We start from the raw sequence: 17,136 nt of genomic DNA on the forward strand, positions 1-17,136 counted from the left end.
CAAGGAAAAAATTATTTTTCCTTCTACCCTCCTAAGTTCCCTGGCTGGGACTCTGTAATATTAGACTGACAAAAGACAGATTAACAAGAGAAAAACAAACAGGAGTTTATTAATGTTTGCATATGCATGGGAGAACTCAGTGATGAGTAACTCAAAGGGGTGGGTTAGGACTTTGGCTTGTGTGGCTCGTAACAAAAGAACAACAAATTTATAGTAAAGTGACAAAAGAAGGAAAAGGGGTTTAGGCTTTCAAGAGCAGCAAAACTCTGGTAGAATATGAGAGAAAACTAATGGAGTAAGACTTGTTTGGGCAGGCCCATCTTGACGCTGATTTTCCGTCTTCATGGCCATAAAATTTCCCAGGAGAGGAGATTTATGGCATTCTTCATTTTTCAGAAGTTTCTATTTTCTATCAGATAAGGGAACCTCCAAGAAGGCATCTTTCTGCATCTGTTCATTCTCATTTACCTCCAGCTCAAAATGATCCTAACACCAAAGTGAGAAGTATCTCCCTGTATGATCTCACCCTCTGTGGCGGGGAAGGTGCAGCTAGTCCTGTCACTCTCCTTGGCCTTTTGAGGTGACTTGACCTCTTCACACAGGAATAAGATTGATTTTTATTTTGGAAATTATATTTTTAATTTTTAAGGTAGAGTGATTTAAAACATTTCCATTTGTTTGGAAACCAAAAAACATTACTTAAGACAACCAAACAACAGCAAAAAGCTCAAAAAACTTTGGATTAAAAGGAAGTCATCAACAAAATACAAAATATTTAGCACTGAATGATAATGTCAACACTACATATCAAAAAGTAGTTTCCTTCCTTCCTTTGTTCTTCAGAATATCTGTTTTTCTCATGCAACAATGTCTATCTCCCTTCCTTCCATCCATCCCTCTTTCCTTCCTTTTCTTCCGTGTGTGTGTGTGTGTGTGTGTGTGTGTGTGTGTTGTATTGATTCAGATGCAGACATGTTATCTATTAAAGTGAGCAAGATACTTTAACTTACCAGCTGAGATCTTTTTTTCCCCTTCTCCAATATAAATCAGGTAGAATGGCACAGACCAATGAGGCAGCAACATTGTCAAGGGTTAAAAAAAAAAGATAAAGTATTTTGAAGAAATAGTCATGCCATATAAACAACTATGTAATTATAAAATTAGGTGGGCTACTTTGAGATTTTGATAGGAATAATTTGAAACAAATTGAATATATGTTATACTTAAAATCTAAACTATTAGCTAAACTTTGAGATATTAGTTTTTTCCAGAGCACACTGCATATGGATGTATGAAGTTATTTCACATATAGTTGACTGTTTTATTTCCTCTGTAGTCTAGCTAATGTTAGAAAAAATTTGGCTCCATTGTTTTTGTTCCTTAAGGAACAGAACAGAGAAATGATTTTCTTGTTTAATATTGAAGTTAGTTGATGAATGTGAACATTATAATGTTATAATTTAGTTGTCTAATCTCAGTGGCCTTTTGGTGACGGAAAAGAAAAGTGCTGTTTGGTTTGAGCCTAGCACACAGACATCAGAGAGAACTGAAGGCAATTCATAGTGTCTTCATCCCTAGTGTTTATCCTTGTGCCTGCTTCACTGTCCTAGTTCACATTTTTAGCGCTAAGGAAATGACAGATAAACCAGAAACATTTGCATAAGGGCAGTCAGGTGACTTCTTGATGTATTTTGTACAAATTGGAATCATTCTTCTTTGTTAAATGTCTGGAAGTTTGTATAATTTCAAAACTTCCTTCTCCCTCTGCAGAAATAAGAGAGCTGATGTTCGAAAAGTAGCACATCGATTCCTGGTAGATAACTTGAATCCTTTAATATTAAATTATGTTAAAAAGAAGAGGTTTCATCAAATATTTCTTGAGGAGATGCCCTGGAAAGCTCAGATGAACCTGTATCTGGCAAGCGCACACTTCAATCTGCTTTTAACAAAGCTAGGGGAACGTACAAAGATAAAATTTGGTTCATCATTGGTAATGGTCAGGTAGAGTATATTATCAATGAATAATACTTCTTTAGTCTCAAGAACATGGGTTGTATTTCTATGATCAGGGCTCCAATGCTGATGATAACTTAAAGAGGTTTACAAAGTGCTTCAGTCTTTACTGACCTTTGGTATATTTTTAAACTTCTTATCTCGGAATCTTTCCCAAATGAGTGCTGAAGTGCTTATGAAGTAGTAATTTGCATATATTTTGAATATATTAGTCAATATAGCTTTCAGTTAAAGGGGAAAGTGAATTTTCCAAGAGAAGTTTAATATCAATTGTACAGTGATTATATTAGTAGTCATTAGGCAAATCTCTGTTTCATTTAGAGGTATATTTTAAGCCTCTCTAAACACAGGTCGTATTTTCTCATACAACGTAAGCTTTCCGTCATTAATTCCAAAGACATTTTCCAGCTCTTGTTGATTGTCTTTGGCTAAAGTGTTGTTTATAGGAGATAAAAAAAGAACATAAATACATAATATGGAATACCATGTAGCCAGAGTAACTCTATGTAACCAGAGTCTTTCTTTAAAAAAACAAGAACAACAGAAAAAAACTCATTGAGGGAATTCCCTGGCGGTCCAGTGGTTAGAACTCTGAGCTTTCACTGCCGTGGGCCTGGGTTTCAATCCCTGGTTCAGGAACTAAGATCCTGCAAGTGCACAGCGTGGCCAAAAAAAAAAAACAAAAAAACTTGTTGAGCACCTACTAGATACCAGGTGCTGAGATAGGTACAATGGGCATTCAAAGATGAGCAGGATATACAAGTTGGAGGCTGGTAGTGTGGCTCACAAATGTTCACGAATAATTGTAAATAATGGTAAAAAGTGAAGTGCACATAAAGTCTTTGTTCCTTGGGAGGAGGCTTTCTGGTGATGAGACTAGGAAAGGTTTCACGGGGAGAAGCCACTTGGCCTGGGTCCTGATGGACAGGCAAGCTTTAGAAATGTGCAGGTAGGGAAATAGGCATTTCAGATAGGTGGAAGAATGAGTCAAGAGCCCAGGTAGGAAACACAGGGTGGGAACCCCCAAGGGTCTGACCAGAATCTAGGGCATGTGAAAGGGAGTGGTGAGAAGTGATTAGAAAAGTAGGTCAGTACCAGATCATGGAGGGTCTTAACAGTCTATTAAATCTTAACTTTAATTTATATACAGTGGAAGATTATTAAGTTGTTTTTCTTTTTTTAAGCAGGGCTATGATAAGCAATTTCTCTGACAGCAACATATCAAATGGATTGGAGGAAGGAAAGAATGGTGACAGGGATATGAATTAAGAGGGTATTTATTTCAGTAATCCAGTGATACAATATGCAGGTTGAAACCCACAATGAACTTGATCCAGTTTCTATTTCTCCAGAATTTTGTTTAAAATAAAATTCTGGTCTATGTGGGCTAGACCAGGTTAGCATTTAAGAAGCAGTTAGATTGCTTGACTAACAGGGAAGGCTTTTGGCAAAGTGATCCATTCTTGAGGCTCTGAAAGGGAAAACAGTTCAGATCAGATGGGCTTCCTCACTGTCCCCTGGACCCTGAGAGCTCTTCTTCTCCGACCTGCCAGTCACACATGGCCATTCATGCATGATTACTTGGCAGCAGAAAAATTAGACAGTGACCGAATTTGTATCAGGGTAACTTGGTGCTAAATTCCATTTTATTAAAACATGTATTTATTTATTTGGTATTTGACAGAATTAATTCAATTTTGCTTATATTGTTTTTTTAATGAGGTTTTTTTCCCCTTTGCAGTTTCCGATCATTTGATCCTAATATGTTCTCACTGTATAATTCAGGAACAGTATTACCAACAGGAAAATTGACTCTAGAAAACTATAAAGTGATGCTTGATTTCCTTCTTACAGCTGAAAAAAGAAAGGCTCACTTACCATCAGGTAAAATAAATATGTTCTATGCTATCAAATTGTCTTTAGTTTTTTTATTCACAAATGCAACACGTACATACACACATACCCTGACACGTACACCCCCCCATAGACACAGAGCTACGCACATCATTTTCCAGTGACTTAGGAATTTAGTTGAGTTGTGATATTTTGTAGGAGATTCTTATTTGTTCTATTTTTTTAAAAATTTCTACATTTTTGTGGCATCATCATATATATTTGGAAATATTTATGTAGGATTCTCCCCTAAATCAATTTGGCCATTCAGCAAATATAATGTTCTTTTAAAAATATTGGTAGCCTCCAGTGGTCAAGGTAAGTGAAGACTTGCTGTCAGGTATTATGTTTTAGTGGAAGTAAGTTTCAGAACAAATTCCACCAAACATACTGATGCAAGCAGGCATGAAAACATCATGCAGCTGTTTCACAGTTCCGATTTTGTTCTCAGGACAGTCCACTCGTGCCTTAGGAGCTGTAATTAGCACCTTCCATGAAAGCTTTCTCCAAGATGAAGGCAGTAATACCCTAATGGCAGGACCAACCAATATTGTCTTCTGGTCAGGTGACTGGGGGCTCCAGGACGTGGAGAGACGTAGGTGAACAGGACTTTCTGGGTGTTGCACTGATGACACTATTTCTAAACAATCACCTATCTTGAATACCACTCATTTCACAAGTAAAAATTTATTTCTAATATCTTTATGCTAGTACAAACCCTCTTACATAGATTTTCAAAAATGGCATTTTAAATCCTATATGGCTTATTTCTGAACAGGATATTTCATATGCTGGTTAACTGCCCCAGGGGGTTTGATTCATAGTTGAGGTACTTAACATGCTTTTTAATTTCTTCTAGGGTATGGTTTAAGTTTAACTGGTACCTGCATGTCATACCAGGACTATTAAAGTATTTGAAAGTAAATTCCCTGGACATAGAAAGAGTCCGAGTTTTGTATGTACATTACAATGTATATAGCTTCTTGAGTTTTTTTTAAAGTAGCTCCCTAAGACCTCCCATGAAATTGGCAATAAAATATTCTGCTATTGGGACTTAATATTTAAGGCAGAGTTCTAGTAAGAGAATGTTTGTGGCAGGAGAAATCCTCTGTGTTTTTATAGCACAGCAACGGGAGAATGAGTGATCAGGGTTGCTGCACTGCCTAACACCAGGGGAAGCTCTTCACCTTCCGGTGTATGTGTCCAGGGAATGGCCTGTTTGGGGGGAAATTAAGGAAGAGTGGGATCCTGTCATTCTTCTCCCGCAAAGCATGACATTCCTGCCTCTGCATCGTTCCCTTGGCCATCACCCTTGCCTGGAATGTTCTCCATACTCTTCCCACGTAGCTAAATCATGATCACCCTTTAAGAAGTAATCTAAAAGCCTCCTTCTCTGGAAACTTTCCCGGGTTCATCATATCCATGATAATTCTGTCCTTTCTCCAAATTTATGTAGCATTTGTTATCTGAATTATTCATTTGATGCTGGTCACCTGTTGTGTTTCCTGGAACTTAACTCTCTTTTCAATAATGTTATACTTTATATTTGTACTGTAGATGCAGAAGAATTTTCGGCATTTCTTAATTCCAAGATGAGTGATGAAAATGTTTCCAAGACACAAACAAGTTATGACTCAGACTCTCAGTCAGGTCTCAGTGGTAAAGAAAAGGATCACTCAGCAAATGTGGGTCTCTTGGATCATTTTATGAAAATCTTTTTATATTGCAGGAGAGCAATGGTAAGGTGGTCCTTCTTATTTGTTAATGTAGTGGACATAAATCTCAGCCCATGAATTTGGGCATGTATGATACATTTATTTACTTATTATCCATAATTTAAATTTCACCTGTGAGATTAAATTTGCTGGATTTTATGTCAGTCATCTGTAAGGCTTGCCTGCCATGGGACTGAGGTCTCACATTTGGTCAAGTTGTGAGGGAGGAGGGTAAGCCCCTTTAGTCATTAGTCATCCATCCACCCAGAGCTGAGGTGGCCTTTGTCCTTGTCTACAAAGTCTCCATGAATATTCAGACACCCCTCTGCTACTTTCTAGCCACACTTGGGACATGGGCTTCTCCAGTGACACCAGGGGTTCTTCTTCGGGCTCTTGATCCCTCCTGGGCACCATAGACTCCTTTCTCCCCTCTAGCACAGGGGAAGATCTTTCTAGGCCACGGGGAAGCCCTGTCCCTTCCCCCCTGACCTCCTGATTCTCCAGGCTACTTGTGTCTTCTGTCAAATGCTTTTCTCTTTTTCTTGTTAAATATTGCATGATAGATTATTAAACTCAGAATTGGAATCATTAGCTACAAAGAAATTTGTTTCCTTTTTCTCATAGCAAGAAGGGGATGTACTTCAAACTTCTCAAGAGATGAGAAGAAATCTATTCTTTCTAGATGAGAAAGGAATACTTAAGTTCCCACTTTCTTCGTGAAGTAGAGAGAGTGACTTTATAAAAATGCACAGTAAACCCACATCATCTCCCTTGACCATGAGCATTGCATCCTCTGCTCCTTTGTACCAGCTTCAGGGCCCTAGAAGGTCTGGGTTCTGCTCACTTCTCAGGACTCAGCTCCTCTTGCTCTTGTGCAGCCCACTCTCCCCTCTGTGGTTCCGAAAGCACTAAGCTTGCTCCCTCCTCAGCCCTCAGGTTCACCCTCCATCCTTTGCACCTGCTGTTCCCTCAGCTCTAAATGTTCTCCTCCCAACACTCCCACCCCCACCTTCGCATGACTTGTTCAACTCAACATTCAGGGCTCTGCTCATATGTCACCTCATAGAGGACTTCTCTCCTGACCACCCTGTATAAAAGGACCTGTCCTCTCACCCTTATCAGGTTCTGAGTCATTTCTGCTTTATTTGCCTTTACAACACTTATCATTCCCTGAAATTGTATTTTTATTTGTCTGCTTATCTGGTATCGGTCTCTCCTAATAAATTGAAGCAGCACGACGGCAGGCCTAGTTTCCCTTGCTCGCTGTGACATTCCCAGCACCTAGAACAATGGGCGTGCTGGAGTCAGACCGCTGGTGTGCAAATCCTAGCTCATCATTTAGTAGACTCATAACCTTGGGCAGGTTAGCCCCATGCCTCCATTTCCTCATCTGTAAATTGAGGAGAATTCTAGTGCATACCTACTTCATAGGAGTTGTCAGAATGAACTGAGATAATGCATGTAAATGTCTTACCACAGTGTCTAGCACATGTAAGTAGCATATAACAAATGGGTGTTAGTTACTCTTATTATTGACGTAGAATATTTGCAGAAAGAGGAAGTTGTTCAGAGATCCATAACTTTGGGAACTTTGGCGTCTTTTGAATGTTGTGTTTGTCTTAGGTTCTTGCTCATCGTGGCGGCTATTGGACACTGCTTCAGAACTGCTGTCGGGCTCTTTGGAACTTTACTCAGGAGCTACAAATACTTCATAAACAAGCAGTGGATCTGTATAAAACATTTCCTATTAGCCAGGACGGTTTCCTCTGTACCTCTGTTTTACCATTCTATTTGGGAGCAGAATTACTTATTGACATGTTAATAGAACTACAAAATATCAGTTCTGTTAAGGTAAGAGTATTTGGGTAATTCTTTTTATTGTAGGTTAATTAACAAATTATTTGTACCATGCAGCTTGGGATAAGTAGAAATTAATATTTTGCTTGAGTTGTTCTTTGGTTTGTCTGTATTTCATTTGTTTCTCATTGTTATTTGGTTCACAGTATATAACAGTACGTTGATGTTAATTACAAATATCTGCCTGAAAATTCAGTTTCTTAAATGGAACAGAAAGTAACATTTACTGAGCTCCAGCTTCTATATAAAGTAATCTAAATACATTTAATCCTCATAGCAGTCTTTTTGATGGAGAAAGAAACAGACCCTAAGACAGATCATGTAGCTTGTTGGTTGATATTTATTTCACTGCTTTATCTGTCCATGTTTTGTTACACTAGATGTGGTAGAATTTACAGCCATCTCAAATCTAGCACGCTGTGGTTTAAAGCATGAAAATAAAATTGAAAAAAATGCAAACATCATACAATCCAAACACATTGAAAATTAGTAAACACATAAACACTTTGAGTCATGGGGTTTATAACATTTTCAGATGTAAAATATATGACAACAATAGCACAAAAGACTGGGAGGGCAAATAAAATTAAACTGTCATAAGTTTTTAAACTTTATATAAATATAAAGTGATACAATATTAGCTCTCAAGTGGAATGTAATAAGTATGCATTTAATAATCCCCAGAATAACTACCAAAAAAGAGATATAGCTAAAATGCCAAATGGAAGCTAAAAGTAAAGTGGAAAACTAAATAATAGTCAATTAAAGAAGGCAGGACAAGAGGAACACAGACACATGGGACAAATAGAAAACAAATAACAAATAATCTAACCCAATTATATCTATAACTATATTAATATAAGTGGATTAAATACCCTAATTAAAAGGCAGAGATTGTCTGACTGGATAAAAGAGAAAGACGTGTACTTGTCCATAATAGAAGCACTTCTGGGACTTCCCTGATGGCGCAGTGGTTAAGAATCTGCCTGCCAATGTAGGGGACACGGGTTCAAGCCCTGGTCTGGGAAGATCCCACATGCCACTGAGCAACTAAGCCCGTGCGCCACAACTACTGAGCCTGCGCTCTACAGCCCGTGAGCCACAACTGAGCCCATGTGCCACAACTACTGAAGCCCGCTCACCTAGGGCCTGTGCTCTGCAACAAGAGAAGCCACCGCAATGAGAAGCCTGCGCACTGCAATGAAGAGTAGCCCCCGCTCGCCAAAACTAGAGAAAGCCTGTGCACAGCAACAAAGACCCAACGCAGCCAAAAATAAATAAATTTATAAAATAAAAAAAAGAGAGAAGCACTTCTGGGTATAAAGAAACACGTAGATTGAAAATAAAACAGTGAAAGAAAATAGTAAGCTTAAAATATGAAAATAGTAAACATTAAAAAAGCTGGTGAGGCTATGTTAATATTAGATAAAATAGTCTTCAAATCAAGAAGTATTTTGAGAGATAAAGAGGGACATTTCCTGATGAGAAGAAGCTCAATTAATCAGGAAGACATACTAATCATAAATGTGTATGCGCCAAATAACAGAGATTCAGAATACACTCTGGACACCCAAAGCTTGTAGAGCTTCCTGTTTGGTGGACACATTGATGTGTCGGATGGGTATCAGGCCCTGACTCCATAGAGAGAGGGCACAGAATCTCCTCATCTTGGACCCTTCCAGACCTAGCTCTATGCACCTCTTCCTTTTGGCTGTTCCTGAGTTGTATCCTTTATAAGAAAACTGTATCAGTGAATTCTGAGTCATTCTAGGAAATTATTGGACCCGGATTTATAGCTGGTCAGTCAGAAGTGCGAGTGACCCTGAGACTTGTGGCTGGCATCTCCAGTGAGCACTGAGCCCTTAAACTGTGGAGTCTGACCCTGACTCTGGGTTAGTTAGTGTCAGAAGTGACGTGCAGTACAAATTAAGATTGCTTGGAAACAGAGCACAAGGCACATGGTGTGTTCACCAAGATGTATTGTATGCAGAGTCAAAAAATAAGTCATAATAAAATTTAAAAGACTGAAATCTGAAAGAGTATGTTTTCTAACTGCTATATTATAAACAGATTAATACAATGTAGGAAGAAAAAGCTCCAAATATCTGGAAATTAAATAACACAGTTCTAAGTAATCCATGGGTCAAAGAAGAAAACACAAGGGAAATTTAAAAAGTATTTCAACTGATGATAACATATCAGAATTTGTGGGATGTAAATAAGCCAGTGCTTAACAGAAACTTTATAGCTTTAAATGTTTAGTAAATAGGAGGAAAGATATAAATCAATCATTTAAGTGTTCATCTATGGGAGCTAGAAAAAGAAGAGTAAATTAGACCCAAAGTAAGTAAAAAGAATAATAGAAATAATAAGAAGAAATGAAGGAAATGGTAAGAGCAGAAATAAATTAGATATAAAACAACCCAGAAAATTAATAAAGTCAATAAATTAATCTTCTGAAAATATTATTAAAATTGGCAGAATCTTAGGAATACTGATGAAGAACGAAAGTGAGAAAAGCACAGATTACTAATACTAGTAATGAAAGAGGGATATAGCTACAGTTCCCATATATATTAAAAGAAAAATAAGGGAATGTCATGACCAGTTTTTACTAATGAATTTGATAACTTAGATGAAATGGACATATCTATTAGAAAGTACAACTTAACAAATCTGACACAAGAAGTGATAGAAAAAATGAATTACCCAAATATATTAAAGAAATTGAACTCATAATCAGAAACCTTGACATAAAGAAAACTCTAGACCCAGAATATTTCCCTGCAGCATTCTAGCAAACGCACAAGGAAGAAATAATAAATCATATACCAATTTTTTTTTAGAAGTGAGGCCAGCTTAACCCTGACAGATATATCAGAAAGAAAAGTATGAATCAATATTACTCATGAACATAGACACAAAACTCCTTAATGAAGTGTTAGCAAATCAATCCCAGTAAGATATAAAATATGCAAATTATATATATAATATATACAAATGATGATCAAGGGGGGTTTAATCCCAGAAATGTAAGGTTACCATTTGAAAATCAATCAATGTAATTCACCATATTAACAGGATGAAGGAGAAAAATCACATGGCCATTGAAATAGATACAGAAAAAGTATTTACAAAATTCGATATCACTTTTTCCACCTGCTGCTCCTCCCCCTCTGGTTTCACCATGCTCACTCTGAGCTCCGGGCACCTGCTAAGCCAGGGCAGCTGTCATCTCTCTCCAGCTGCCATCACAATTATTTACCTGGACCTCATCAGCCATCATGAGATGTTCCCCGACATTTATAAGTTCCTGGAGATCGAGAGCGGGCTGTGCCTGGAGGTGGAAGGGAAGATGGTCAGTAGGACAGAGGGTAACACTGATGGAAATGTACTCTGCTGTACAGTGCTCTCAGTACCCTAGGTGAAGGTACTGATAGCACAGTAATCACTGGTGTTGATATTGTCATGAACCATTGCTTGCAGAAAACCAGTTTCACAAAAGAGGGCTATAAGAAGTAAATCAAAGTTTCCATGAAATCCATCAGAGGCAGACTTGAAGAACAGAAACCAGAAAGAGTAAAACGTTTTATGACAGAGGCTACAGAATAAATCAAGCACTTCCTTACTAATTTAAAAAACTACCTGTTTTTTATTGGTGAAAATATGAGTCTAGATAGTGTGGTTGCTCTGCTGGACTCCTGTGAGGATGGTATGACCCCATTTATGATTTTCTTTATGGACGGTTTAGAAATGGAGAAATGTTAACAAATTTGGCAATAACTTTGGATCGATCACCTGTCATCATAACTGGTTACTGCTTTTCATCCACACGGCATGAGGACTTAGACAAATGGGACTGATGTCATCTTGAGCTCTTTGACTTTTGATTATTAGATGACAAGGACAGAGCTCATAACATCAATAAAATGACATCTATCCTTTATTGAGCATGTCCCAGGTGCCAGGCACTGTGCTAAGGAGGCAAAGTTACATAGGTCATGTATGTCACACCTATTATCCATATCTTCATAGCCTGACTTCAGGTACGCATATGGCATTTCACAGCCAGATGACTTTCAAGATCTCTTCCAAATTCAAGGACTATGAATCTTATGGGAAGGAGGGGCTAGACTTGAGGTACTGTTTATTGGGCTATAGTCTGGCCAGTAGGCAGATCTAACGGGCTTTGCTTTGCCTCAGAAATTTCTAGGGGTGTACACAAATGCGTCAGGGACTTACAGGAAATGAACACAATAGTTACAGAGTACCTCTAACTTAGGCAAAAAGAGGGTCTTCTGGAAGATTTTCTTTTCCATAAGTTTGACCTTTTGCATTGGGGAATTGGACATATTATTCTACAAACTGGATGTAACCAATGTATTAGGGAAATTTAATTATTTGTGTATACTATAACCTGTTTTTCCTCAAAACTTTACCTTATTTATTGGTTTACTATCCTTACTTAAATAGTGACTGTGTGCCAGCAAGTATAGTAATGACTAGCCTTACGTGCTATTTACATTTAGGCTTAAATGATTAAAATTAAATAAAATTAAAAATCTAGTTGCACTAGTCATACTTCAACAACTCAGCATCCACATGTGCTTAGCAGCTTCTGTATGGAACCGCACAGATGAAGCACGTTTCCATCATTGCAGAAGTGCTGTTGGATGGTGTCATCAAGCTTTGATTTGCATAATAAAAATAGTAAATTTATTTTCTGTTCAGTTCTTTTCCATGTTATATTTTTAGCTATACATTCAGTGTTCAGAAAAAACATGTAGTAAAATCTGAAATTACACAATTTTTTTTTCCCATGTGCTACTTGCAGACTGTTGAAGAAGAAGGAGAGTTCAGTGTTCCAAGTTGCTATGGAAATATTAAAAATGATAACGGTGGTTCTAGCCTTACCTTTGAGCATCCTCTGGATGATGTCAATGTGGTTGATTTGAAATGGATCCACGACTTTGTATTAAAATCTCTGGAACTTGTATATCAAGTAGAAAAATGGGAAACACTTGTATCACTTGCCATTCAGTTCAATACAGTTTCGCAGTAAGTACCGCTGTAAGGGCAGCTAACAGGGACAGATTTCACCGAGAAGAATGTTTCTTTACTAACGTTTGTTTTTAATATATTTTTACCATTGTCTAGTGAGAGATATACAGAGCAAGTGACGCCACTCCTGGTGTACGCACAGCGCCAGCTGCTTCTACGAATATCCAAGTGCAAGGGCCCAGATATTACCCAACAGCCTTGCGTAAGATACGAGGCTGATTATGAACAGAAGGTAAGTTTGGCTCTATTATTCATGCAGTGGTGATTTCTTAGTAGTACACATGTAAATAGCAAGATTTAGGAATCAGATAAATGTTCCTATTTTCACTTAGGCATTTATCATTCAAATCAGCAAACATTGTTGAGAGTTGCTCTGTGCCAGTGTTTTCCAGATGCAGGGAAAACAAAAATAAAGTCCTGGTACACAGGAGCTTATATTCAGGTCAGGGCTGATTTACCCATTAGGCATAGTGGGAACAGTGTCTAGAGCCACAGTACTTTTTTAGGAGCCACTAGATGTTTTAATTTCTTTCAAAATAAGAAGAAAAAGGTAACTTTTAGGTCAAAGAAAATGTTTCAGTTTTTACAATTCATCTATTTATGTTTATACCAAAGGAGTCATACAATATAATTTTTAATATTTTTTGATGGAGCAGTGGACCCATGAAGGCAAAAGTGCCTAAGGCCCACGAACGTCGTGGTGCAGCTTTAAGTTAGGTAGGGGGAGGGAAGAGATATGTAAATTCTCTCATTTATTAACTTACTAAATATGTATTGACTCCCTAAGATTAGAGCCATTGCGTTCAGATGTCCAGGGCTCCTGGCATATGTCGGGGTCCTGGATTCAGTCCCTGCCCCGCACACCAGTCCATGTGGTGGGTTGCGGCCACCCAGCGAGGACTCCGTTTTCTCCTTTTCACAGAGGTTCCTTATCGCCTTGGCGTAGTCTATGTAGAGAGAACACAGTTTGAGTTCTTGCTTTATGGAGTTTAGTGTCAGACGGGGTGGAAGTAGGGCCAGATAATAAGCATGTAAACAGATAAAAAGATTTACGGCCATCATAAATTCTCTGAGGAAAATAAAATAGGTCAGTGGGATAGAGATAGGCTGGGGTGCGGGGTAGAAAGTTGAGCCAAGGGGATCAGGAAGGCCCTTGGAGATGGAAACATTTAGTGGGAAGGGGCCGGCCATACGCTGGGAGAGAGCATTCCAGCCCAAGGGAAGAACAAGGGCAAAGGCCCTGAGATGGGGCAGGAAGGAGGCCCGCATGCTGCAGTGTAGCAGAGGAGGGGGAGGGGACAAAGAAGGGGCTGCTCCTTCTGAGTCTTCCTTGTTGCCTCTTCCTCCTTCTCCTCTCCTCCGCAGTGTCTCAATGTTCGTGTAGCCCAACACTCTGTTCTTGGTGCTCCTGTCTTCTCTATCCGCACACTCTCCCTTGGAGAGTTAATTCAATCTGTGGCTCAAAATTACATCTCCAGGCTAGACCTTTCTCCTGAATTCTGTGTTGAGATATCTGACTGCCTGTCTCAGTCAGGGTTCAGTCAGAGAAGCAAAACTAGTTAGAATTAACTGTCTGTCTGTTGATCGATCTATCTATCTATTTATCAAGATTCGTTAAAAGGAGTCGGCTTATATGATCATGGGGGCTCACTAAGCAAGTCCAAAATCCAGTGGGTAGGCAGTTGGGATCATGAACAGGAAGGAACCCTACAGGTGTGGCCAGAAGCTGTTCTCCATAGGCAATCAGTGAGGGAGGATCCAGTGAGGAGAGCACAGCTGTAGACCTGGATGCTGTTTGGAGTTTGGAGTCTGAAGACTTCCAGCTTGTCAAGGACTCACCTGATTAGGTCAGGCCCACCTACGATAATCTCCCTAGCTTAAAGTCAGTTTATTAGGGACTTTAATTAGTATCTGAAAAATACCCTCACAGCAGCACCTAGATTAGCGTTTGACTGAATAACTGGGATGAAGTGTGTGTATGCTACACAATGGATACTTCCCTTCCCATCATCCTCATAGTTTAGCCTAACTAAACTGACTCATCAAAAACCCATCACATTGCCTTATCAGCATCATCTCTTAGATGTTTAAGACTCTTCTTGAATTTGGTACATGTCAAACAAACCTGTTCTGCCACGTCTTGCCCACTTCAATTGATGCAAACCTCATCCTCCAACTGCTCAGGCCAGACACCTGGGAGAGCATCCCTGACTCCTCTCTTGCTTTTACACCCCACTTCAGGTTGGTTACCAAATCCTCTCCCTTCAAAATAGACTCAGAATCTGACCACTTCTCACTGCCTCCGCCACTGCTGTGTTTGCTTGGATTAATGCAATGACTTCCTAACTCTTTTCCTTGCTTCCAGCCTCCCTGAACTCCTGTCTCGAGCCTGTGGTCTATTCTGAATGGCAGATAGAACAGCCTTTTAAAAACCTGTCAGACCATGACATTCCTCTGCTTTAAACCCTGCAGTGGTTTCCCATCTGATTCAGTGTTAAAGTTAACATCTTCATCACGGCCTTAATGCCCCACATAAATCATCCCCCTGTGATCACCAGTAACTTGTCTCTGTTAACTCCCCTGCAGCTTTCAGCTGCTGTGTTCTTCTGTTCTTTAAGAAGACCCTACCCCAGGGTCTTTGCATTTGCTCTTCCCCTGCTTGGAATTGTGCCCGCCCCCTGCCAAATATCCACATTGATTTTTCCTGCACCTTTTCCAGTCTTTGTTGAATATCACATTCTCTGTGAGGACTTTCCTCATTACCTTATTTAAAATTATGTGTTGTTTGCTCTATTTCTCTCTATAGTGTTTATAACTCCTTAGTATATTTTATAATGTACTCTATCTTTGTTTATTGTCTCTCTATTTCCACTAGAATAAGTTCCACAACAATAGGAATTTTTGCTTATTTTGTTCTCTGCTATATCATCTGTGAGCTTGGAGCAGTGCCTGGCACATAATAGGTGTTCAATAAAGATTTTTAAATGAAGCTGGAGAGGTGGGAAGGACTAGGTCAAGTAGGGCTTTATTAGGCTGGGGGAAGGAATTTGCATTTTCTTAGACTGTCTTTACATCTCATTGTAGAAGTACCTACAAGGGACAATAAAGAAACAACATCTACATCAGACTGGGGTTCAAGGATGGTTGTATTTTGAGCATTAGGTTAGTTCAGTGGGGATGGTGGTGGGAGTGGACAAATGGAGACAAGAGGATGGTGGACTTTTAAAAGAATTACCTTATGTCTAAAAATTTCCTGTTTTCAGATATTGTACAACTTTAGGACTCAAGTATCTGTTAAAGATAGTTTAAACAAATACTACAGAGGAAGTTAGTTCTGGAAAACTTCACCAGGGAAATTTAAATTGTGTTAATTTTGAGTAGGGGGGGAAATCTGCCATTGAAAAAGCAGCCTCTATTTTAAATATGTTTCAACTTACATAATGGAAGATATATTTAGACTAGTGAATTTATAGAGTATCAGAAAAATCATATTCTAATTGCTCTACATAATTTGCCTAATGCTTTTCCAGCTGTGCTATACAAAAGAAATATGAAAAATTATATAGCCACTTTTTTTCCCCCAAAAGTTCTCATGATTGGATGCTACTCTCGAGCTTTTATTTATAGCATCTTTTTGTATCTCTTTTTTTTTTTTTTTTTACAAATGAAAAATAAGATGAACATTTCAAGTAAGCCAAATTTTTGGCTATAAATACCTAAGTGATATTTGTTTTCTCCTTTCTTTTTTAAGATAACCTGCCGAAATTTCATTGGGAAACAGCTCAAGATTAATCCTCTAACCAATAAAGTGAAAACTATAGGACACCAGGCAGATTTCCTTAAAAATCTTATCTCTTCAGGTTGGAACCAATTTTAGCTTGAAACTCTTTCTCTTTTCTTCAAAACAAGGTTTGCTATCGTGTTCTGCATGTCAAGTCTTCCATAATTAAAGTGTTCGCAAAATTTCTTTTGCAGGTTTATTTGACTGAAGATAATCCATTTGATATTTACCATCTTATGTTGCTATAAATGTCACTTAAGGGGAATTAAAACACATGTTTTTATTAGTTTAATCTGTTAGTTAAAGAAGGGAGATAAAAAGAGGGAGAAAGGAAATTGATGGGAAAAAATAAAGATGGGAATAGACTGTTTTGCACATTTTTCCCTGTTTTTAATCTCACTTGGGAACTCTTTAAATTGACCTTTTGCTATTTTCTTTGTTCCATCTTGATGCCCGTAATAACTTCCATTTCCGTAATCAATATAGATTGTCCTTCTATTGGTGTTACCAAGGTTTAGTTGTAGGTCTTTTAACGAGAGTGCAAGAGAAGATCTGGGAACATCATGACCCCTTCGGTTTTAGCTGGTAAACCCTCTTGGAATGTTCTGGTGGTGCAGCTTGTAGGAATGAGGCAATAGGATGAGATGAAAATGGAAATAAAGCCTTCTCTCAATTGCACTTTTCCTATGTTTTGGGTATAGGAAAGAAATGCAAGTCTTCCCTTTGAAGTGTTAGGATTCCTTCATTCATTTATCTGTTGATTTTAGGTATGTGTGTGTGTACGTATGTAGGTATGTATTCATTCATTCATTCATT

At 38.4% G+C, this 17,136-nt stretch overlaps 1 protein-coding gene and 1 pseudogene across 1 annotated transcript in view; both read left to right on the forward strand.

The window, feature by feature from the left end:
* CFAP54 (cilia and flagella associated protein 54) overlaps window positions 1-17,136 on the forward strand; it is a 298,821-nt gene that overhangs the window by 136,130 nt on the left and 145,555 nt on the right. The window contains 7 exon segments of the mRNA XM_036865998.1: window positions 1,771-2,001; window positions 3,755-3,897; window positions 5,464-5,645; window positions 7,245-7,472; window positions 12,313-12,536; window positions 12,636-12,771; window positions 16,291-16,399. Of these exon segments, the coding sequence (XP_036721893.1) occupies window positions 1,771-2,001; window positions 3,755-3,897; window positions 5,464-5,645; window positions 7,245-7,472; window positions 12,313-12,536; window positions 12,636-12,771; window positions 16,291-16,399 (1,253 nt within the window).
* LOC118902079 lies at window positions 10,741-11,346 on the forward strand (annotated as a pseudogene).

Source organism: Balaenoptera musculus, chromosome 10 (assembly GCF_009873245.2).
Source record: "Balaenoptera musculus isolate JJ_BM4_2016_0621 chromosome 10, mBalMus1.pri.v3, whole genome shotgun sequence".
Classification (NCBI taxonomy): domain Eukaryota; kingdom Metazoa; phylum Chordata; class Mammalia; order Artiodactyla; family Balaenopteridae; genus Balaenoptera; species Balaenoptera musculus.